This window comes from Chiloscyllium plagiosum, unplaced genomic scaffold, assembly GCF_037043375.1.
Source record: "Chiloscyllium plagiosum isolate Xiang-an unplaced genomic scaffold, Cpla_swu_hap1 HiC_scaffold_14, whole genome shotgun sequence".
NCBI lineage: Eukaryota > Metazoa > Chordata > Chondrichthyes > Orectolobiformes > Hemiscylliidae > Chiloscyllium > Chiloscyllium plagiosum.
Window position 1 is genome coordinate 76,678,593 of NW_028270152.1, and position 24,495 is coordinate 76,703,087.

Genomic DNA, 24,495 nt, shown 5'->3' on the forward strand with positions numbered 1-24,495 from the left:
CTCTAAATGCTGTACTGATTCATCACCAAGGCAGGGTAGAGTGGATGATAGCAAGCAGTAATCAGCAGGCAGTCTCCTTGCCAATGTTTGACCTGATACCACATGACTTGGGTCCAGAGTCTGTGTTAGGAGCCCCACGCCAGTCCTGTCAAGATTGTATATCACTAAGCTGGCCACCTCTCTGGGTTTGACCCACCATTGGGACAGGACATAACCTGGGATGCTGATGGTGGGTTCTGGGACACTGCCTATGAGGTATCATTCCATGAAAATGACTGTTAGGCTGTTGTTTCAACAGTTCTAGATGTTAGTAAAGAGGATGTTTATATCTCCAACTGATGTGTGCCATTATTGTTCCAGTGCATGGATCAGCACTAGGTAGTCTATCCATTTTCATTACTTTCATCAGACATTATACTGGTTTGGTACAACTTAGTGGCTTGCTACAACTTATTGGCTTGCTAGACCATTTCAGAACACTCATTGATGTGGATCTGGAGTCACATGTCAGCCAGATAAAGTGACGATGGCAGCTCTTCTTTCAGGTATATATATTTAATGGTGGGATCTGCTATGGTGGGAGGTAAGAACAGGGCTTTTACCCGAAACGTCGATTTTGAAGCTCCTTGGATGCTGCCTGAACTGCTGTGCTCTTCCAGCACCACTAATCCAGAATCTGCTATGGTGGGATTTGAACTCATGTTCCCAGAGCAGTGGTTTTTGTCTCTGGACCACTAATTCAAATACACCACTTGGCTTTGCTTTGTATTTGGAAAATGTTGTATTTCAATCGGGCTATCGAGCTTTACTCCTACTTCAAAGGATCTACATGCTGGCTGTGGAGTAGCAGGCAGCTGTAATAGGTACCAGATTATTATATACTAGCCAAATGTCATAGAATCCCTACAGTGTGGAAACAGGCCATTCTGCCCAACAAGTCCACACCAACTCTCTGAACAGCGCTCCACCCAGACTCACCCCCACCCCCCCAAAATCCCTGTATTTCCTATGGCTAATCCATTTAACCTGCACATCTTTGGATTGTGGGAGGAAACCGGAGCACCTGGAAGAAACCGAAACAGACACAGGGATAATTGTGCAACTCCACACAGCCAGTTGCCCGAGGCTGGAATTGAACTCGGGTCCCTGGTGCTATGAGGCAGCAGTGCTCACCTCTGAGCCACTAAGCCACCAAATGATCCCAGTATGGAACACTACCCATCCAATAGCCTGTATAGATCACAGCATATCCCAGAAGGGGGTCAATGACTTCAAGACAAGATAGAAATCTTTTCAAAATTCAGTAACAGCAGTTTTAAAATGCTATCACTAACTTTGCCCCCTTGAAACTGCTTTCTAAACTTGTTCTTATTTCTGCTTCTTTGCTAGTTGGACAAATGATGGTCAGTATCTGGCCATTAGCCTGTTTAATGGTATTGTCAGCATTCGAAGTAAGAGTGGAGAAGAGAAAGTGAGAATTGAGCGACCTGGTGCTGTCCCAATCTGGTCAATTTGCTGGAATCCATCCAAGTAAGTAATGAAGTGCACTCTAGTGAATTGGAGCAAACCCTTTTCATGCTTTTCAGATGGTTCCTCTTCAAAGCTCAATACCTTGTTTGATTTATATTAATGTGAATTATAGATAGCAAAAACAAAACTTTTTGTTGTGGATTATGCAGGTTACCAGAAATGCCTTTAGATCACAAAGTGGCTTAGCTTAAGATGAATGAGATGAAAATCTTCTTTATTTCCTGGCTATTAGAGGATAAGAAATTGTGTTTGGATAGTCTCAACCAAATGTATCAGTCAATTACACAATTTTTCAGAAGAAAATAAAATCCAGAGTTGAACCCTAATCAGCACTGAGCAGGAAATTTAAACTCAATGATAGTGAATGACATTGAAAATGAGAAAATATTAATGCAGTTTTGAAGTTGTATTTTGTTTATGCAAAGCAGGGAGAACTTTGCTGTCCAATAGTATGTGATGTAACTGAAGTGAGAGCACTTGATATTATCTAAAGGCGACAGGTTGAAAGACAGTTGTCATTTTCAACTGACATGCTTTCTTTTAAGACAGTTCATAAAAAAAGGGAGTTCACACATGAACCCCTTTTTTATTCACAGTACTTCGATTTACCCATTCTACATCCTGACAGTGGATACATTGGGAAAGGAGCAACTGTGCATCCAATGTTTCCTTTCTCTCCTCAGAAATGCTGCAAAACGATTGCAGTGAATATCTCTTCCATACAACCAAATCATTGTCTCCTGTCAGTAACAGTTTAATTCTGTATTTATTTCACAATATTTAAGAATGTCAGATTTAAACATTCTGGAACATTCAAACTTATTTCCTATTTCATCTGAAGTTCAGGTTTGTTGTCTTTCAGAAGGATTTCTTTTTGTGCCTCAATAAATAAGACAAGTGGTTATGGAATAACTCGATCATGAGTCATAGATATTAGTCAGTGAGGTTCTTCTGACTTTTGATTTTGGTTTGTACAGAGATGAACACACAGACATCTTAGCTGTGGCGGACTGGGGGCAGCGACTTTCCTTTTACCAACTGAGTGGGAAACAGGTATGTCTGGGAAGCATTTCTGAAAGAATGCTACAGAGGATGAGTTTTGGAAGTTGCATACATCATTTATGAAAAATAATGTCCCTCTTGACACAGCTCCTATGTCACACTTAGCTGTCATAAATACAAATATACAGCTTTCTTTCCTAGTCAGAAAGTAACATTTAATCAAATGAAATAGATGAAGCATACAGGTTAAGTATCAGTTTAACTACTGAGCCCAGTAAAGGTGTCAAGTCAAGTCGCAGTAGTCTTATCAGACCATAGAGCTGCTGTCTCATTATAGAGAAAGGATTGGTGATAGTTAAACATGAGAGCCAGCACACCTCAGGCAATGTGAGAGGTTGAGAAAGAGAGTCCTTCATCGTAATCTCAGCTGGTGTGGGGATTGAACTCACAGTAAAGGCGTACTGAACTAAGCATTCGCCAGTAAAATCCAGGAATTTGATTAATGGAGGGAAATTTGTTGTTCTTATCTGGACTGACTCCAGACCCACAGTAGCAAGATTGACTCTTAACTATCCTCTGAAATAACATGATAAGTCACTCATTTCAGGTGCATTTAGGGAAAGGCAACAAATGGTGGCCTTACCAGTGACATCTACTTCACATGAAAGAATAAACAAATCTAATGGTGTCTTCTGTTAGTTAAAACTATCCATGCACCAGCAGCTCGAAACAAGAATCATGGCCCAGTTTGTTGAAAATGTGAGTTATAGAGTCATAGACTCATACAGCACGGAAACCAATCCATGCCAAACGTAATCCCAAACTAAACTAGTCCCACCTGCCTGTTCCTGGCCCATATCTCTCCAAACCTTTACTATTTGTGTAACTATCCAAATGTCTTTTAATGTTGTAATTGTACTCTCAACCACCGCTTTCTCAGGAAGTTCAGGAAATCACCCTTTTGTTAAAAAAAAAAATTGCCTCTCATGTCTTTTTTAAGTCTCTGACCTCTCACCTAGTCTTGAAATCTGCCATCCTAGGGAAAAGGCAACTACTATTAACTCTGTACCTCTCATTATTTTATAAACTTTTATCAGATCGCCTCTCAACCCCCTATGCTCCAGTGAAAAATGTCCCAGCCTATCCAACCTTTCTTCATAATTTGAACTTTCCGTACCCGGCAACGTCCTGGTAAATTCTCATAGTAACAGTGGGGTGGAAATAGGGCATTTCAGGCTGAAGTAAACAGGGCATCTTACAACATTTTACAAATCTGACATAACTAAATTCGGGATGAATAAAAACACTAACTTTTAATATAACAACATCTTTTAAAAGGGAAATGAAAGGAGGGAAAGGAAAAATAATGGATCAAGAGAGCAAAATTAACAAAAAAAGAGATTCTTAAAATCTCGCAAGTTCAAACTTGAAATGATGAAGCATAGAAAGTTTATCTTTATTGCAAGAGTTGAGGAGGAATTAGAGTTTAAAATTACTTTAAAAGGGCACTTAATTTTGCTGGCAAGTTTGATTAGCAACAAAAACTAGCCCTTAGAAAAAGGCAAAAGATATGGCTTAAGACGAGAGAGAATCAGAGTTGCATGAAAAGTGGCCATTTGGCCCATCGTATTTGTACCAGTTTTTAAGCACCTATCTACTCTAGTACCATTTTCCAGCACTTGGCCTGTAACTTTGCATGCTAAGGCACTTCAAGTGATCGTCTAAATACTTTTTAAATATAAAATTCCACTAGAAGGCATTGTGAGATTTGAACCCAAGTGCAGACCTTGGCAACAAAATCTAGATTTTTAGTACAGTGGCATTATCATTATACCACAATCTCTCCATCTGGCACAATTCAGATAGCAACTTTTAGTTATTTACATTTGACCATCTGATTAATCTTCACCTGATTTTGCAGTACCATTTGCTCAATAACATCAAGAAATTTCTCTTCCTATTTGTTGGTACACTGAAACAGATGGACAATGTTTTACAGCTATACTCCTGTTCTGAGGACTGGCTAAAACATCTTGAACAGTAATGCTCCTTCATTTGTTCTAACCATAGTCTAAACTCTGATCTCCCAAGTAGCTTATGATTCCCTCGCAACCCACCAGAGGCTCATTTCCCAGAAGTTTAATTTCACAACCAAGACTTCCAATTGACCCTTCCCTACCCAGAGAACTGAAGCTCACGTGGCAGCAGCATAATGCAAGATTTGTAGCTCAGGTTGAGGTTTAGGGTGTAGGTTTGCTCACTCAGCTGTAGGTTTGATATCCAGACGTTTCATTACCTGGCTAGGTAACATCATCAGTGGCAACCTCCAAGTGCAGCAGCATAATGGTGTACAACTAGCAGAAACAAAGCATCTGGGAAATCTCAACATAGTCTCCAGAACCAATGTAGTCTCATGGCACCAGATAAAACTTTGGCAAATACTGAGCATGGCAAAATATGAATGTCCATCATGGGCGGCACGGTGGCACAGTTGTTAGCACTGCTGCCTCACAGCGCTAGAGACCCGGGTTCAATTCCCGCCTCAGGCGACTGACTGTGTGGAGTTTGCACGTTCTCCCCGTGTCTGCGTGGGTTTCCTCCGGGTGCTCCGGTTTCCTCCCACAGTCCAAAGATGTGCAGGTCAGGTGAATTGGCCATGCTGAATTGTCCGTAGTGTTAGGTCGGGGGTGAATGTGGGGGTGTGGGTGGGTTGCGCTTCGGCGGGTCGGTGTGGACTTGTGGGGCCGAGGGGCCTGTTTCCACACTGTAAGTAATCTAATCTAATCATAAAAAGCACCAGCATTGATCTAGCTGGCTGATTTCTGAAGGCAATATCTGTTGGATCAGGTTGTGGCAGTTTGTTGGGGAGGATCCTACTTTAGCCGAGCAAAGTGATTTACTTGTACACTCACCTTGTGGAGGTGAATTCTTGTTTACACAGAGAATACCCTCAATATCTTTGTGCATGGCAAATGTCCTTCTCAAATAGGAATAATTCAGATTAGATCTAGCTGTTCAAAATCGGGCATTTATAATGAGCTGAGGCTATCAGCAGTGGCATAATTGTATTCCACTACGATATATAACCTGATGGAATGTATATTTCTCAATTTAATTTGGTTTAACAAACATTAACATGTTTAAATTAGGATTAATGTATGTAGGTGTGTGGGCATGCCAGAACCCTGAATGTGCAGCATAGGGAATCAAAAGAGTGCAAACAAGCAACAGTTCTTTCTTGATATGCATGTCCGTACCAATCTTAAAGGAACTCATAGTACAATAAGCTGGTCCGTTGCAGCATACAGAAAATAGAGGGAACACTGAATTGAAGAGCATAGAGAGCATGTCAGAAATATCCTCAGCCATACTTAAAAATGCCAATTTGGTAAAGCATGTTTTAGTTGCAAATTATCCAAATTATCCAAGTTAGTGCAATCCACGTGATATCAAGGAACAGTTCATTACACTGGAAATGTAAAAGATATGATCATGATCATATCCCATTTGTCATGCTAAATTATTTATGTGCTCAAGCGCTAAGTTGTTCTAGTACACCTACAGCTCTATCTGCCTCACAAATAGGAAAATGCTCTGTCCACAAAAAGTAGGATAATTCAGTTTTGCTGATTAGCATCCATCAGCCTAATCTTAATCATCAGCAAAATGATGGAAGGCACAATCCAGTGCAATCAAGCAGCATTTATTCACCACGATTCAAACTGCCTGCACGCTGAAAGCCAAGGCAGTTTGAATTGTGGTGACCCAAATTTGGACAGAATTGCTGAATTCCAGAGTTTGGGGCACATGGCTGCCCTTGATACAAAAGCAGGCTTTCCTCCTTAGGGTCAAGGAGCAAAATTGGAAGTGAAATGAGAATCAAGGAAAAAGCCTACCTTGGTTGGAGTCATACCTAGCACACAAGAAGTTGGTTGTAATTGTTGGTGACTAATCATATTTGTCAAAGCACATCTCTGCAGGAGTTTCTTAGGGTAATATTCTAGGCTCAACTATCTTCTGCTCTTTCATTATTGACCTTCCGTCTGTCATACTATCAAATGTGAGATGGTTGGGGATTACGTTTACCGGAATCTTAACTGAACACTTGCATAAATACTGTGACTGAAGAGCAAATTGAAATTTCATTGTGACTCAATTCAGTAAAATATTTACAACATCTGCAACAGGCAAGTCAACAGTATTAAGGTGTACTCCCTGGATGAGTACATTTTCTATAACACTTGTCCCATCCACTACCTTAAGCATTCATTCCCTTCACCATTAGTGCAGTGTAGTTGTGGTGTGCACCTTTTATAAAGTGTAATAATACTTCATGGCTTCTTCTGGCAAATCTGCAACCACATGCAACTAGAAGAACAGGAACATCAGATGCATGGGAACAAGACCTTAAAGTGAACACACCATCTTTTGGAAGCTTCCTCATTCATTCATCAAAATCATGGATCTCCTTATGTTACAGTTAGGACGACTCACCACTTGAACTGCAGTTAGTTTATAAGGGCAGCTCACCACCACATTGAGGGCAATTACTGAGGACAGTAGCTGTTGGGCTTGCTAATGATGCCCTTCCTCCATGAATGAACAAAAAGAAAATTACAAATATTTCACTTTATGGTAAATGTCATTTGTCCACACATATTACAAAGCTGCTCCATGCTTTAAAGTACTTCTTTGGCTGTAATTTTCTTTGGGATGTCCTAAAGTTGTGATCGCACGGGGCTGTTAATTGAGAATTACGTAATGGCACTGGAAACTCTAATTCCAGGTTGTGCTGTGCAGTATTAGTTGAACAGGTAACACTTTTTGATTACAAATAGTCGCTTGGTAGTATAGAACTTGGATGTTGCCAAAATAACAGGCACATTGCTGAAGCTTTTCATCTTATATTCATTAGGAAAAACACAAGAATGACCAATTTCAGTCCATCACCACAAAAACCACCCTTTTTCTTCTGCAATAGTATGTTGTTGTTGGTTTGAAATTTAATAAGCTCATATTTGGTCTGAAGAGCACAAGATTAATACCTTTGGCAATGTGTCTTTCCTGCTGGCAATATTCAATTAACCTTTTTTTTTATATATAACGGATAGGATCATTTAAAGGTGGTTACAACGCAGGACTTGTACTTCCTCATTCTTGAAAAGTCGTTCTAATAAAGGTAATTTTCATCAGTGGCCATGGACTGTTGGAGTATACTCCTTATTTTAAATTTACAGAACTTTAATTTTCAGAAATTCTTATCAAGGTGGAGCTGTTAGTTACACTTGAAATATTGTTTTCCTGTATATTTAAATTGTTTACAGTTGAAAAACTGTAGCTAATAGAATTGATTACATTTTTGATAATATTGAATTCTATCTCCATTCCAGATTGGAAAAGACAGAGCACTAAACTTTGACCCCTGCTGTGTCAGTTACTTCTCAAAAGGGGAGTATATTGTGATGGGAGGCTCTGATAAACAAGTCTCTTTGTACACAAAGGATGGAGTTCGTCTCGGTAGCATTGGGGAACAGCAATCCTGGGTGTGGACTTGCAGGGTGAAGCCAGACTCCAATTATGTAGTAAGACCTTTTTCAGTTCATCTTCGCTAAATGTAGTCTTTAAGCAGTATTTATAAACCTCCAGCCCTGTCAATATTCTATCATAATAACAATGCTAAATATTTAGTTTTGTTCGTCCAGCAGCATTCATGAGATCATCTATATCTCTATATGTCCTGGGAGAATCATGGATTGAAGACTATTGCCAAAATCTTTGCTTTAACCACAGTATTCATTGAAACCATTGTTTCATTTTCAAGTTCATCCAGTTGCATAGCAGTGACTTGGAAGCTGGGCTAAGCAACACCAGCTTTACATTGTCTAGTGGCTTTGTAAAGCCTCTAATGTGGAGGTCAGGAAAACATTACCAAGTGTGAGTTGGCAAACCATGATTTTCCATGTGCATGGTCCATATCTGGAACAAGTGTTGACTGTGGTTGGTGTTAGCTACACACAGGGAAATGAGGCTACATGGAGCCTAATATTGGTCCTTAAAAATATTGTGGAGGTGGGAATGAATGAAGTAGGTTTTCAACCATGTTTATTTTGAATGTTGTAATGGAATTGCTACTGTTTGACCCCATGTTGAAACAATGTTGGCTATTGCTGATCATCATTGTTTACATCCATGTTCACCCACTGTCACCTTCTAACCTGATGACAGCAACAGTCCCATCACCCCCACCCAGCCTAATTGCTGCAATTTCATATTTATCCAATATTGTAGCTGAAATAATACTGTAGAGACCAGACCAGTAAATAAAGTTACCCTTTACTTACATGTGCATAGTACTTGACACAAGTCCGGCTTCATCAGAGCCAGGACTCTGAATGAACACTCTGGAACTCTTGTAATTGTTTAGTTAAAAAAAAAGAGAGTTTACAGAAAAACAGTTAAGATTTACAGCTGTATACAACAACAATTTTACAAGGGAGAGGAGCAGCAAAGCCTGGCCCCAAACCCTACCGTTCAACCAGTTTACAGGGAAATGAGGACAAACCTCAAATCCCAGTTTCACATATGCCAAGACAGCAACAATGACATTTGTACATAAAAAGCCAATCCAGTTACATAAAAAAAAGTGCATACAATACAGACCCAGCAAGCTGTCACCCACCCAGATGCGCCGTCCGGCCAGTGGGCTATCCTGGCACACTTTCCGGACACCTCTAGGACAGCCCGTCCCCTTCCCTGAGACGACAGCGTGCAGGGTAGCCCATAAACCTTCCGGATCTCAGCCTGCCCCTACGCACCTTCTGGCTGTCAGCTGCTCTGACACACCTTTCGACCACCTCTAGGACAGCCCGTCCCGATTACCCCTTCTCGGGACGACAGCACTCAGAACGGCCTACCCACCATCTGGCTCTTGGGGCGACTGGCATGAGGGTGGCCTACACACCCTCCAGCTTTCAGGACAGCCTACCAACCTTCAGGTCCACAGGATGGCCTACCCACCCTTCGGTTCTCGGGGTGACAGCTTACAGGACGACGTATGAACCTCCCAGCTCACAGTAAGGCCTGCCAGACCCAGGGACACACAAGACCGTGCAAGTGATAGACACAACAAACAACACAGTTAATTACCGAAAAACAGAGTCCTTTCTGGTACACAGTCCAAATAGAGTCTTCAAAATATAGAGTCTATTCCCAGGAATGGAGTCCACTCCAGTTTTTGAGGTGCATGGTCCAAAATGAAGTCCACTCCAAACTGCAGAGTCCACCCCTGAAGGCAGCAAATGCACAGCACACAGGTGTTCAGTCTCCATGGAGTCCAGGCCCAGCCTTGAAAAACCAGGCCCACTCACAGGAACACAGTACATTGCACAGGGGTTTGATCCACTCCTGAAGGCAATGTCTTCGCCGAAACCCCAGGATACAGCAAAAAAAAGTGAAGGCATACAAAAAAAACAAAGGGAACTAGAGTCCAAGGGCTAAGGAGAAAGTGAGGACTGCAGATGCTGGAGACCAGAGTTGAAAAATGTGGTGCTGGAAAAACACAGCAGGCCAGGCAGCGTCCAAGGAGCAGGAGAATCGACGTTTCGGGCATAAGCCCTGCTTCAGGAATGAGGCTGGTGTGCCATGCGGGCTGAGATATAAGATGGGGGGTGGAAATTTGGGGGAGGGGCACTGGGAATACGATAGGTGGAAGGAGGTGAGGGTGAGGGTGATAGGCCGGAGAGGGGGTGGGGGCGGAGAGATCGGGAAGATGATTGCAGGTGAAGAAGGCGGTGCTGAATCCGGGGGTTGGGACTGAGATAAGGTGGGGGGAGGGGAAATGAGGAAGCTGGAGAAATCTACATTCATCCCATGTGGTTGGAAGATGAGGCGCTCTTCCTCCAGCCATCGTGAGGCCAGGGTCTGGCGATGGAGGAGGCCAAGAACCTCCCACTCCGCTATACGGTCTTCAAAATATAGAATCCATTTCCAGGAAGAGTCCACTCCAGTATACAATGTGCGTTATCGGAAATAGAGTCCACTCCAAGCTGCAGAGTCCATTGCTAAAAACAGAGTCCGCAACCAAGGGCAGAGTCCACTCCTGAAGGCAGGAAATACACACCCCATAGCACACAGGTGTTCAGTCTGGCCCAGCCTTGGAAAACCAGGCCCACTCACAGGAAAAGTACATTGTACAGGTGCAGTTAACTCATAGGGGTTTGGTCCACTTCTGAAGGAAAGGTCTGCCGCCAAACTCCAGGATACAGCAACTGCTCACCTCCCAGCACACACCGGTGTTCAATCTTCAGAGGCCCAGTCCCAGGGCTAGGCCTCCCCACAGGAATAGCACCTCTGGTAAAATGTATGTCTTCCACAAGGGCTCAGTCCAAACACCAATAAAAAGTGAAGACACATACAAAAAAACAAAGAAAACTAGAGTCCAAGGGCTAAGCCCTACCACAAAATTAACATTGTCCTTTTCTCGATAGGCTTAACACACAGGCTGTAACCAGCCAGTGAAACAACAATCCCCTAATGAGAACTGAGTTACACCTGAAACACATTGTGTGCATCAGGAGTTTAACAGTCAGTCCTCACTAAAAGAAATGCCATTTAACAAACTGGCTAAATAATTCACCCAGTTCAGGAATCAGGTTTCCCCCTCCAAAAAAAAAGAGAAGCAGAAACTAACAGTAACACACTGACTGTAGCACCAGCCAGCATAGAGTCAGTTCCCGAAACTGAGACGACTCTGAATCTCCTGTTATATTTTATTTTATTAAACAAATTACAAAACAGTTTACAAAAAACATTAACAGCTGTACACAAGAGATAGCAATGTTACAAGGGAGAGGAGCAGCAAAGCTAGGCCCCAAACCCTACCGTTCAACCATTTTACAGGGAGAGGAGGACAAACCTCAAATCCCAGTTCCACATATGACAAGACAGTGACAATGACATTTGTACATTAGACAATACCGTTACATACAAAAGTGCAGACAATACAGACCCAGCAAGCCCCCGCCCCTCCCACCTTCCGACCATTCTAAGGCAGCCCGCCCCTACCCACCTTCCGGTTCTCGGTCCACCCCATGCCCCTTCCAGTTCTTGGTCTGCCCTGACACACCTTTCGACCACCTCTAGGACAGCCCGCCCCGGTACCCGCCCAGGGTGACAGCAGTCAGGACGGCCTACCCACCTTCCGGCTTCACTAACCACCCTCAGCACCTTTCGACCACCTCTAGGACAGCCCGCCCCGGTACCCGCCCAGGGTGACAGCAGTCAGGACGGCCTACCCACCTTCCGGCTTCACTAACCACCCTCAGCACCTTTCGACCACCTCTGGGGCAGCCCGCCCCGGTACCTGCTCGGGGTGACAGCGCCGAGGACGGCTACCCGCCTTCTGGCTCTCGGTCTGCCCCTAGGTACCATTGGGCTCTCACCCACCCCGTTGCACCTCCGACCAGTGGGCTATCCTGGCACACCTTTCGGCCACCTCTAGGACAGCCCGTCCCCTTCCCTGGGACGACAGCGTGTAGGGTAGCCCACAAGCCTTCCGGATCTCAGCCCGCCCCTACGTGCCTTCTGGCTCTCGGCTGCTCTGACACCTTTCGACCACCTCTAGGACAGCCCGTCCCGATTACCCCTTATCGGGACGACAGTGCTCAGAACAGCCTACCCACCATCTAGCTCTCGGGGTGACTGGCATCAGGGTGGCCTACCCACCCTCCGGCTTTTAGGACAGCCTACCAACCTTCAGATTCACAGCATGGCCTACCCACCCTCCGGCTCTCGGGGTGACAGCTTTCAGGACGACCCATGAGCCTCCCAGCTCACAGCAAGGCCTGCCAGACCCAGGGACACGCAAGACAGTGCGGGTGATAGACCCAGGAAACACCACAATACAGTTAGTTACCCAAAAAAAAAACTCCCTTCTGGTACACAGTCCAAATTTATACACAGTCTTCAAGATATGGAATCCATTTCCAGGAAGAGTCCACTCCAGTATATAATGTGCATTGTCAGAAATAGAGTCCACTCCAAACTGCAGAGTCCATTGCTAAAAACAGAGTCCGCAATCAAGGGCAGAGTCCACTCTTGAAGGCAGCAAATGCACAGCACACAGGTGTTCAGTCTCCATGGAGTCCTGGCCCAGCCTTGGAAAACCAGGCCCACTCATAGGAACATAGTACATTGTACAAGTGCAGTTAACTCAGAGGTTTGATCCACTCCTGAAGGCCTTCACCCAAATTCCAGGATACAGCAAGTGCTCACCTCCCAGCACACACACAGGTGTTCAATCTTCAGAGGCCCAGTCCCAGGGCTAGGCCTCCCCACAGGAATAGCTCCTCTGGTAAAATGTATGTCTTCCACAAGGGCTCAGTCCAAACACCAATAAAAAGTGAAGACACATACAAAAAAACAAAGAAAACTAGAGTCCAAGGGCTAAGCCCTACCACAAAATTAACATTGTCCTTTTCTCGATAGGCTTAACACACAGGCTGTAACCAGCCAGTGAAACAACAATCCCCTAATGAGAACTGAGTTACACCTGAAACACATTGTGTGCATCAGGAGTTTAACAGTCAGTCCTCACTAAAAGAAATGCCAGTTAACAAACTGGCTAAATAATTCACCCAGTTCAGGAATCAGGTTTCCCCCTCCAAAAAAAAGAGAAGCAGAAACTAACAGTAACACACTGACTGTAGCACCAGCCAGCATAGAGTCAGTTCCCGAAACTGAGACGACTCTGAATCTCCTGTTATTTTTTTTATTTTTTTATTTTATTAAACAAATTACAAAACAGTTTACAAAAAAACATTGATAGCTGTACACAAAAGACAGCAATTTTACAAGGGAGAGGAGCAGCAAAGCTGGGCCCTGAACCCTACCGTTCAACCAATTTACAGGGAGAGGAGGACAAACGTCAAATCCCAGTTCCACATACAAGACAGTGACAATGACATTTGTACATTAGACAATACCGTTACATACAAAAGTGCAGACAATACAGACCCAGCAAGCCCCCGCCCCTCCCACCTTCCGACCACTAAGGCAGCCCGCCCCTACCCACCTTCCGGTTCTCGGTCCACCCCATGCCCCTTCCAGTTCTCGGTCCGCCCTGACACACCTTTCGACCACCTCTAGGACAGCCCGCCCTGGTACCCGCCCAGGGTGACAGCAGTCAGGACAGCCTACCCACCTTCCAGCTTCACTAACCACCCTCAGCACCTTTCGACCACCTCTGGGGCAGCCCGCCCCGGTACCTGCCCGGGGTGACAGCGCCGAGGACGGCTACCCGCCTTCTGGCTCTCGGTCTGCCCCTAGGTACCATTGGGCTCTCACCCACCCCGTTGCACCTCCGACCAGTGGGCTATCCTGGCACACCTTTCGGCCACCTCTAGGACAGCCCGTCCCCTTCCCTGGGACGACAGCGTGTAGGGTAGCCCACAAGCCTTCCGGATCTCAGCCCGCCCCTACGTGCCTTCTGGCTCTCGGCTGCTCTGACACCTTTCGACCACCTCTAGGACAGCCCGTCCCGATTACCCCTTATCGGGACGACAGTGCTCAGAACAGCCTACCCACCATCTAGCTCTCGGGGTGACTGGCATCAGGGTGGCCTACCCACCCTCCGGCTTTTAGGACAGCCTACCAACCTTCAGATTCACAGCATGGCCTACCCACCCTCCGGCTCTCGGGGTGACAGCTTTCAGGACGACCCATGAGCCTCCCAGCTCACAGCAAGGCCTGCCAGACCCAGGGACACGCAAGACAGTGCGGGTGATAGACCCAGGAAACACCACAATACAGTTAGTTACCCAAAAAAAAAAACTCCCTTCTGGTACACAGTCCAAATTTATACAGTCTTCAAGATATGGAATCCATTTTCAGGAAGAGTCCACTCCAGTATACAATGTGCAAAGTCAGAATTAGAGGCCGCTCCAAACTGCAGAATCCGTTGTTAAAAGACGGTCCACAATCAAGGGCAGAGTCCACTCCTGGAGGCAGCAAATGCACACCCCATAGCACAGATGTTCAGTCTCAACAGAGTCCTGGTCCAGCCTTGGAGAGCCAGGCCCACTCACAAGAACATAGTACATAGTACAGGTGCAGTTAACTCACAGGGGTTTGGTCCACTCCTGAAGGAAAGGTCTTCTCCCAAACTCCAGGATACAGCAACTGCTCACCTCCCAGCGCACATACAGGTGTTCAATCTTCAGAGGCCCAGTCCAGGGCTAGGCCTCCCCACAGGAACAGCTCCTCTGGTAAAATGCATGTCTTCCACAGGACTCAGTCCAAAACACCAATAAAAAGTGAAGACACATACAAAAAAAACAAAAAAAAAACAAAGAAAACTACAGTCCAAGGGCTATGCCCTACCACAAAATTAACATTGTCCTTTTCTCAGAAAGAGAAAAAGGAGAGAAAAGAGTAACATACAGGCTGTAACCAGCCAGTGAAACAACAATTCCCTAATGAGAACAGAGTTACACCTGAAACACATTATGTGCATCAGGAGTTTAACAATCAGTCCTCACTAAAAGGAATGCCAGTTAACAAACTGGCCAAATAATTCAGCCAGTTCAGGAATCAGGTTTCCCCCTCCAAAAAAAAGAGAAGCAGAAACTAACAGTAACACACTGACTGTAGCACCAGCCAGCATAGAGTCAGTTCCCGAAACTGAGACGACTCTGAATCTCCTGTTATATCAGTCAGCCAGGGCTCCCTGATTGGACTAGGTTAACAGCCCCAATCAGGGAACTAGTATTCTATGAGGCCCATCTGGCTGACCTTGTAACAAATACACCCCCTTTAAATGCAGGGATGTAGGTCTGTTCTTTTTCTTGTAGCCTCTTCTGAGGCGTTTTCTCATCAAGTTTGGTTCCTCCGACTCAGTCTTGAATACGTGTGATGTGTACTAGACTTTTGTCCACCTATTGTGCCTGGAGCGACTTGGAAGAAATTAATCTTTTTCTTCAGATTGTAAAGGTGTCGAGGCTGCGACATATGCCATGTCCATCTCAGACTCAGAGGTTTCTTTGATGCTGGATCAAGGTGGGCAGCCCATGGGTTCTGACAGCCTTTCTGGATGCTTTGAGGGACCGGGTATGTTTTGCTCCTGATTCGTTTCCTTGTTTGCAACCTTCATGTGGGTCCATGTCCTTGTTCAGGACCCCCTCATCTATCTGAACTTTGTATGTCCTAGGACCTGACCTTGCGTTGACCATGCTTCTTACCCATGCAGGGCTTTTTCTGTGGTACCAAATTTTGTACCCTGAAATAAAATGTCTCTCCCATTCAGAGGAGTCTTGTGCTGGCATTGGCGGTCCTGATGCTGTTTCACCCTCCCTACCCCAGGTCTGGGCAATCAGTTTTAACCTGGTGCCAAAATTTATCCCCATTTAGCAACTCTGCTGGAGCTATTTTAAAAAAAAAACAATCAGAAACAAAAACTGTACTAAGTTCTGAGGAAGGGTCACTCAACCCTGAGTTAATTCTGATTTCTCTTCACAGATGATGCTATACCTGCCAAGCTTTTCCAGCAACTCCTGCTTTTGTGTGTTCTGGAACTATGCCTGTAGTTGCATGATGAGTGGTCTGATAATAAAATAGGAACTGGGGCAGTTTGGTATCGAGTCAAGCTGTAGGCTTTCTTTTAAGCCTGCCTTCAAATTTGGACTGTTTTGTCTGCCCGACCACTGGACAATGGATGGTATGGAGCTGTCCTTACATGCCAAATGCCTTTCAAATTTAGGAAATACTCAAATTCCCTGCTGATAAAATGATGGCCTGTGACCAACCATTCTGGTAGCCCATGTACTGCAAAAAATGCTCACTGTTTTTATGTCATCATCTCCATGTTTAACAACTGAACTCTATGCATGCCCAAACACTTTGGGTGTTCACAATGACTAAGAAACTTGAGCCCATGAAAGTGCTGGTATAGTCGACGTGGAACCGCGAACAGGATTTACCTGCCATTCCCATGTATGTGGGGGAGCTGCTGGCAGTAAATTTTCCCTTGTTGGCACTCTGGACATTGCCCCACCAATGCAGCTATGCTTGCATCCTCTCCTGGCCACCAGGCATAACTTTTTGCCAACATCTTCATTTTGGAAAACCTGAATGACCCTGGTGGAATTTATCGAGTATCTGATGGCGACTATTGTTTGGGACAATCACTCTGGCTCCCCATCCTTTACTGTGATCTGTTCTTTCTGGGTCCAGAGAGGTTTCAGTTGTATTTGTGACAGCCCTTTAGTTTCCCCATTACCACCAGCTGTTTCAGTTTTGCTACGACCGGATCTTTCTGCGCCTGAAGTCTGATATTGTCTTTTTTTTTAATAGATATTTTTATTGAAAATTTAACATGTTTTTACAAGCTTACAAATAAAAAAAACACAAGAACAAACACTAATATACAATTAAATCTTAAATAAATAATAGCCAAAATCTTTCAAACAAAAAGAAGAGATACAGAGGAAAAATAAAGAAAAAGACAAAACTCAACTAACTACTAATCTAACCTATAACTAATCAGTGTATGATCAAATATCTTACATTACTCGAGAAAAAAAAGGATAACATAGTAATTAAATAGTGAAGTACATGCTCGGAATGAATTAACATCAAATCTTAATAAAACCCATATTCATGCGGTATTCCTCCCCTAAGGGGCCCCGGACCAGCCAGAACTGTTACCTCAACTAGATGAAAGCCCTTGACAAAATGGCCAAAATACCTGTATCTATATAATTCAAGAAGGGCTGCCATATTTTATAGAATAATTCAGTTTTTTTGGTGCACCATATTTGTAAGGAAGTCAAGGGGAATACATTCCATGATTAATCTGTGCCAATTCGCAAGTTCTGGAGGGCCCTCAGCCACCCGGTTTACTAAGATATTTTTCCTTGCACAAAAGGAGAGAATGGAAAATAATTTCCACCCGTGCACATCCAGAGAAGGTAAACTCGAGAAGCCCGGGAGAAGAGGTACTGGATATACTCTAATTTCAGATCCCAAGATTTCTGTCAAGGCATTTGCTACTTTGGTCCAGTATTTGTGGATCTTATAACATGTCCATAAGCAATGTGAAAGAGTGCCCACCTCTGTTTTGCATTTGGGACACATTGGAGATGCTCCTGCCCTAAATATTGCTCAGTCGTTCCGGTGCTATATGAGCCCTATGGAGTATCTTTAATGAATGGCCTGGGTTCTGTTACAAATGGAGATTTTTCTGGCATTTTCCCAGATGTCATCCCACATTTCTGTAGAAATTTCGAGCCCCAATTCCTGATCCCATGTTCTAAGCAGGGTCCATGTCTTCCGATACTTCATTATGTAATAAATAATAAGAGTGCTGACCGAGGGTACACCCATTGGCCACAGCACTCTACGTTCTCTGTCTGATTTATAAAGGCTATCAAATAGCGTGGTCGTCTTCTGTATGTAATCTCGAATTTGGAAGACTACCATTAGGTAGTCCAAATTTCTGAGGCAGCTGTTCAAAAGACATCAGGACCCCCTCCTCAAACAGATCCCCTAAACAGGAGATACCCCTGGAACTCCAGAATTTGAATGTGGCATCTGTGAGCCCCGGTTGAAAACCCCATGCCCCCACTATAGGAGTATAGGGGAATGTTTTATGTGAATTACCCTCGTTTTGCGCATTATCTTCCAGGCTTTAATTGTGTTTAATACTATAGGGTTTTTACAGTGGTCCATAATGATTTTCATCTTATCTAAAAATAAGAGGTTAGTAAGAGGGCACTTTACTTGAGAAGCCTTGATGTCCAGCCAGATTGATTGCAGGTCAGACGAGACCCAATCGGCTATGTGGCTTAATAGAGTACTCAGCTGATACTTCCTAAAGTCTGGAAAATCCAGCCCTCCCCTTGCCTGTGGAAGCTGTAGCTTCCTTAACTTAATGAGGGGCCGTCTATGATTCCAGATGAAAGAACCCAGCCAACCATACAATTTGTGCAGTGCCGGCCTCTGCAGCATCATCGGGAGCATTCTTGTAGGGTATAAGAGACGGGGCAAGACATTCATTTTAATTAGGGCTATTCTACCTAGCCAAGAAATTGGAAGATCCCTCCAACGTTGGAGGTCCTGCCTTATCCTTTCCAGTAGATGCACAAAATTGACCTTGTACAGCTGGCCAAATACTGGGGTGATAAAAATACCTAAATATAAGAAACCCTCTAGAGACCACCGAAAGGGAAAGAGAGATCCGTCCAATAAGTGGGACATACTAGCGAGGCCACCCATCGGCATGGCTTCCGATTTTGAGAAATTAATTTTGTAGCCTGAGAATGCACTAAATATATTAATAACTTGGATTAAGCGAGGAATGGACATCAGAGGATTGCTAAGAAAAAGGAGAATATCATCTACAGAAAGGGTAATTTTATGTTTACTTGTACCAACCCTCGGGGCCGCTATATTAGAATCAGCCCATATAGATTCCGCTAGTGGCTCAATTATTAGTGTGAATAGCAACGGTGAGAGAGGACATCCCTGACGGCAGCCCCGACCCACACTGAAGCTAACCGAGCCTAATCCATTGGTGATCACAACTGCTTTGGGATCATTATACAATGTTGAGACTCATTTAGCAAATACCTTTCCAACGCCAAACCTTTCTAATGTATAGAACAGGTATGACCATTCAACCCTGTCGAATGCCTTCTTCGCATCCAATGAGACTACTATTCCCGGTACTTTTTCCTGGTGACAGAATTGAATCACATTCAAAACCCTTCTAATGTTATTAGATGATCTACGGCCCTTGATGAACCCCATCTGATCCTTTTTTATGATATATGGCAATACCCTCTCCAGCCTCAATACTAATGTTTTAGAAAGAATTTTAAAATCTAAATTAATCAAAGACATTGGTCTGTATGATGTGCAATCTTCTGGGCCCTTTCCTTTTTCGAGAATAAGTGAGATATTCGCCTCTTTCAGCGAAGGCGGGAGGCAGCCCTGACTATATGAGTAGTTGTACATGTCCATAAGTGGACCAGCTAATACTCCTGTAAACTCTTCGTAGAATTCAACCTGAAATCCATCTGGACCAGGTGCTTTACTGCTGTGAAGCTGCCTGATTGCGTCAAGTATTTCCTGGGTTGTTAGGGGAGCATGCAGGACCAATACCTGTTCCGGAGTAAAGTCTGGAAAGGCCAGGCTTTTAAAAAAGGACTCCATCTTCCTGGCTCTATCTTCGCAATCCTGCGATTTATACAAATCAGAATAAAACTTTCTGAAGATTGTGTTGATCCTTTTATGATGGAGAGTCAGAGTACTAGCACTTTCCCTGATGGACGTGATAGCTTGAGGGGCCTTTTTTTTCCTTGCGAGAAATGCTAAGTATCTACCAGGTTTTTCGCCAAATTCATATAATCTTTGCTTTGCAAATAATATTTCCCTCTTTGTCGTTTGGTAAGCGCGGTATTCAGGGCTGTCCTATGGGCCGTAACCCTTTGTGATTTAGCAATAGAAGGTCTATCAACATACGCTGTCTCAGCTGCTTTTAAGCGAGTCTCAAGTAGATGCTGTTGTTCTCCCTTTAGTTTTTTCTGGGTCGCCAAGTATGAAATGATCAGACCTCGCACATAAGCCTTAATGATCTCCCACATCTTTGACAGGTTACTAGCCGTACCTGAATTAATTTCTGAAAAAGTTTTAAATTCTTGAGAAAAATACTTTACAAATTCACTATCCTTCATTAAGAAGGAATCCATACGCCAATGTTTGGGGGGATGCCTCATTGTTCCGAGCCTTGATTTCCCTATACATAGCTGCGTGATCAGAAATTATTATATTACCTATTTTGCATGATGATATGGAATTCAAAAAGGTCGAGGGGGCAAAAAACATATCAATTCTAGTGTAACATTTATGTGGATTAGAGTAAAAAGAGAAATCTCTGCCTTGCGGATGAAGGCACCTTCACACATCTACTAATCCTAGCTCTTTATTCAAATCCACCAATTGTCTGGATCTGGGGGATACACCCGCAGTACTCTTGGGTATCCTGTCCATCTCCGGGTCCATAATGCAATTAAAATCTCCCCCTATAACTGTGTGACGAGCCTCGAGAGCCATCAGTTTGGAGAAGGCTTCCATTATAAATTTGAAAGGATGTGCTGGGGGACAATACAGATTTTAAAATCCCATATTCCTCTCCATTTATAAGGGCTTTAATCAGTATATATTGTCCAGGTTCATCTTTTGTTTGACTTAGGATTTTGAAATGGAGATTCTTCCGAATAAGAATGACTACTCCCCTACTTTTTGAGCTGAAAGAAGAAAAGAAGGCCTGATCAAATTCACCCTGTTGTAATTTCAAGTGTTCTTTATCCAGTAAATGTGTCTTCTGTAGGAGAGCTATATCAACCCTTTCTTTTTTGAGGTTTGATAGTTTTTTCTTCCTTTTGACTGGTGAATTACTCCCCTTGACATTCCAGGTGCACCATTTAATCGAATGACTAATCATAATCGTCCAGGCAAGTCCAAGACCCCCCAGGAGAAGGAACCCCATCCAAAACATCCCGAGCATAGACCATAGAAAATTCACAAAAATAGAGATTCTTCAATACACACACAATATAATAAAAAACTATTTTTAAATAGAAAATGTGTAGAACATATTTAAACGGAGATTTTCTCCCTTGTTTCCAGGGGGCATCACTTCCTAACCGAAAACCCATCATATCCTCTCCCAACTAGTACCCCATCCTCGACCCAGGCATCCCAAAATAAAATAAAGAAAATTCAAGTGTACTATAAAGCTAATTTTATGCAGTCACCATACGCAATGGATCGTGTCCTTTTCGAGATTTTAACGTCACTCGTCGACGAATGAATACCCCTACCTAGGAAAACCACAGCCAGATGATCTTAAGGGGACGGTATAAAACATTGTGAATCAGAATTTCAGCGAGGCAAGGGATGAGCTGAGGTTATCAACCGTTAGACTAAATTACCACTCATCACTTGTGTGTAGCGGGCACTTTTTTTTAATAGATATTTTTATTAGAAATTTAACATTTTTACAAGTTTACAAAAATAAACAAAACTCTCAGATATAAACATTGATATACAATTAACTCAAATGCACAATAGCCAAAAATTTAACAAGAGACAGAAAAAAAAACAAAAAAGAAGAAAAAAAAACAAAACTCAACTATCTACTAATCTAACCTACAACTAACCAGAGTGTATATTTAAGTCTCTTACATGCTTGGAATGTGTTAACGTCAGATGTAATAAAACCCGTATTCGTGCGGGATTCCTCTCCCGAGGTGCCCCGGACCAGCCAGGTTTGTAATCTCAATTAAATAAAAGCCCTTGTTAGGATAGCCGAAATATCTGTATTTATGTAATTCAAGAAGGGCTGCCATATTTTATAAAATAATTCGGTCTTTCGGTGCACCATATTTGTGAGGAAGTCAAGAGGAATACATTCCATAATTCCATAAAAATGTGCCAATTTGAAAGTCCAGGGGGGCCCCCAACCACCCAGTTCACCAAAATATTTTTCCTTGCACAGAAAGAAAGCATAGAAAATAGTCTCTTCCCGTACGTGTCCAGGGAGGGAAAGTTCGAAAAGCCCAAGAGGAGAGATACGGGGTCCACTTTTATTTCCGTTCCTAAAATTTCTGTCAGGGTACTTGCTACTTTAGTCCAATATCTACGGATCTTATGACAGGTCCATAGGCAATGTACAAGAGTGCCCACCTCTATTTTGCATTTAGGACACATTGGAGATGCTCCTGCCTTAAATTTTGCCAGTCGAACCGGTGCTATATGGGCCCTATGAAGTATCTTCAGCTGGATAGCCTGGGTTCTGTTACAGATAGTAATTCTTCTAGCATTTTCCCAAATATCATTCCACGTTTCTATAGAGATTTCTAGTCCCAAATCCTGATCCCGTGTTTTAAGCAGATTATCCATATCTCCCAATACTTCATCATGTAGTAAATGATAAATAGTACTGACGGAAGATACCCCCACTGGTCGTAGGACACTACATTCTCTATCTGATTTATAAAGACTATCTAATAACGTAGTCTTCTTCTGTATATAATCTCGAATTTGGAAGTATCGAAAGAGGTCTCCATTAGGTAATCCGAATTTCTGACGCAGCTGTTCAAAAGACATCAGGACCCCATCCTTAAATAGATCCCCTAAACATGAGATACCCCTGGATCTCCAGAGTTTAAAAGTGGCCTCTGTAAACCCCGGTTGGAATACCCATGCTCCCACTATCGGTGTATAGGGGGATGTTTTATGTGAGTTGCCCTCATTTTGCCGCATTATATTCCAAGCCTTAATTGTATTTAGTATTATAGGGTTTTTACAGTGATCTGTAATGATTTTCCTCTTGTCTGAAAATAAAAGGTTAATAAGTGGGTATTTTACTTGAGAGGCCTCGATGTCCAACCAGATTGATTGTGGATCAGACAAGACCCAATCAGCTATGTAACTTAATAGGGAACTTAACTGATATTTCCTAAAGTCAGGGAAGTCCAATCCTCCCCTTGTCTGTGGAAGCTGTAGCTTCTTCAGCTTAATGAGGGGCCGCCTATGATTCCAGATAAAGGAACCCAGCCAGCCATATAATTTACATAAAGCCGTCCTCGGCAGCATCACCGGAGCATTCTCATAGGATATAGGAGACGGGGCAGGACATTCATTTTGATTAGTGCTATTCTACCCAACCAGGAAATTGGAAGGTCTCCCCATCGCTGGAGGTCCTGCCTTATCCTTTCCAGTAAATGCACAAAATTAGCCTTATACAACTGACCAAATACTGGAGTAATAAAAATGCCTAAATATAAGAAGCCCTCCAGGGACCAACGAAAGGGAAAAAGGGATCTGTCCACTAAGTGGGGTATCATAGCAAGGCCACCCATTGGCATAGCCTCCAATTTTGAAAAATTAATTTTATAGCCTGAGAATGCGCTAAATGTATTAATAACTTGGATTAGGCGAGGTACGGACATCAGAGGATTACTGAGGAATAGAAGAACATCATCTGCATAAAGGGTAATTTTATGTTTACCTGTACCAATCCTCGGGGCCATTATATTAGGATCAGCTCGTATAGCTTCTGCTAGTGGTTCAATTATTAGCTAAATAACAATGGCGAGAGGGGACATCCCTGATAGCAGCCCCTACCCACACTGAAGCTATCCGAACCTAATCCATTGGTAACCACAACTGCTTTGGGATCACTATACAATGTTGAGACCCATTTGGTAAACACCTGTCCAATGTCAAATCTTTCCAATGTGTAAAACAAATATGACCATTCAGCCCTATTAAATGCCTTTTCTGTGTCTAATGAAAGATACTCCTGGTATCTTTCCCTGATGACAGGCTTGAATCATATTCAAAACCCTTCTAATATTATTGGATGATCTACGGCCCTTAATAAACCCCGTCTGATCCTCCTTTATAATATGTGGCAGTATCCTTTCTAGTCTCAGTGCTAACGTTTTAGAAAGGATTTTAAAATCTACATATTGGTCTATATGATATACAATCTTCTGGATCCTTTCCTTTTTTAAGGATAAGAGAGATATTTGCCTCTTTCAGCGAAGGCGGGAGACAGCCTGACTATATGCATAGTTATACATGTCCATAAGTGGACCAGCCAATATTTCTGTAAATTCTTTATAGAATTCAGTTTGAAAACCATCTGGGCCCGGTGCCTTACCACTCTGAAGTTGCCTAATTGCATCAAGTATTTCTTGGACTGTAAGAGGAGCATTTAGGACTGATACTTGTTCCGGAGTTAGGCCTGGAAAGGTCAAATTTTTTAAAAATGACTGCATCCTCCTCATCCTATCTTCACAATCCTGCGATTTATATAACTCAGAATAAAATTCTCTAAAGATCGCATTAATCTTTTTATGATTATGATTTTATGAGTCAAAATACCCGTACTTTCCT

At 43.2% G+C, this 24,495-nt stretch overlaps 1 protein-coding gene across 1 annotated transcript in view; it reads left to right on the top strand.

Annotated features, from left to right (window-relative positions):
• Positions 1–24,495, top strand: part of ift122 (intraflagellar transport 122 homolog (Chlamydomonas)) — a 139,841-nt gene that overhangs the window by 24,758 nt on the left and 90,588 nt on the right. The window contains exons 7-9 of the mRNA XM_043708443.2: positions 1,390–1,530; positions 2,508–2,583; positions 7,923–8,114. Coding sequence (XP_043564378.1) covers positions 1,390–1,530; positions 2,508–2,583; positions 7,923–8,114 — 409 coding nt within the window. The remainder of the gene's footprint in view (positions 1–1,389; positions 1,531–2,507; positions 2,584–7,922; positions 8,115–24,495) is intronic.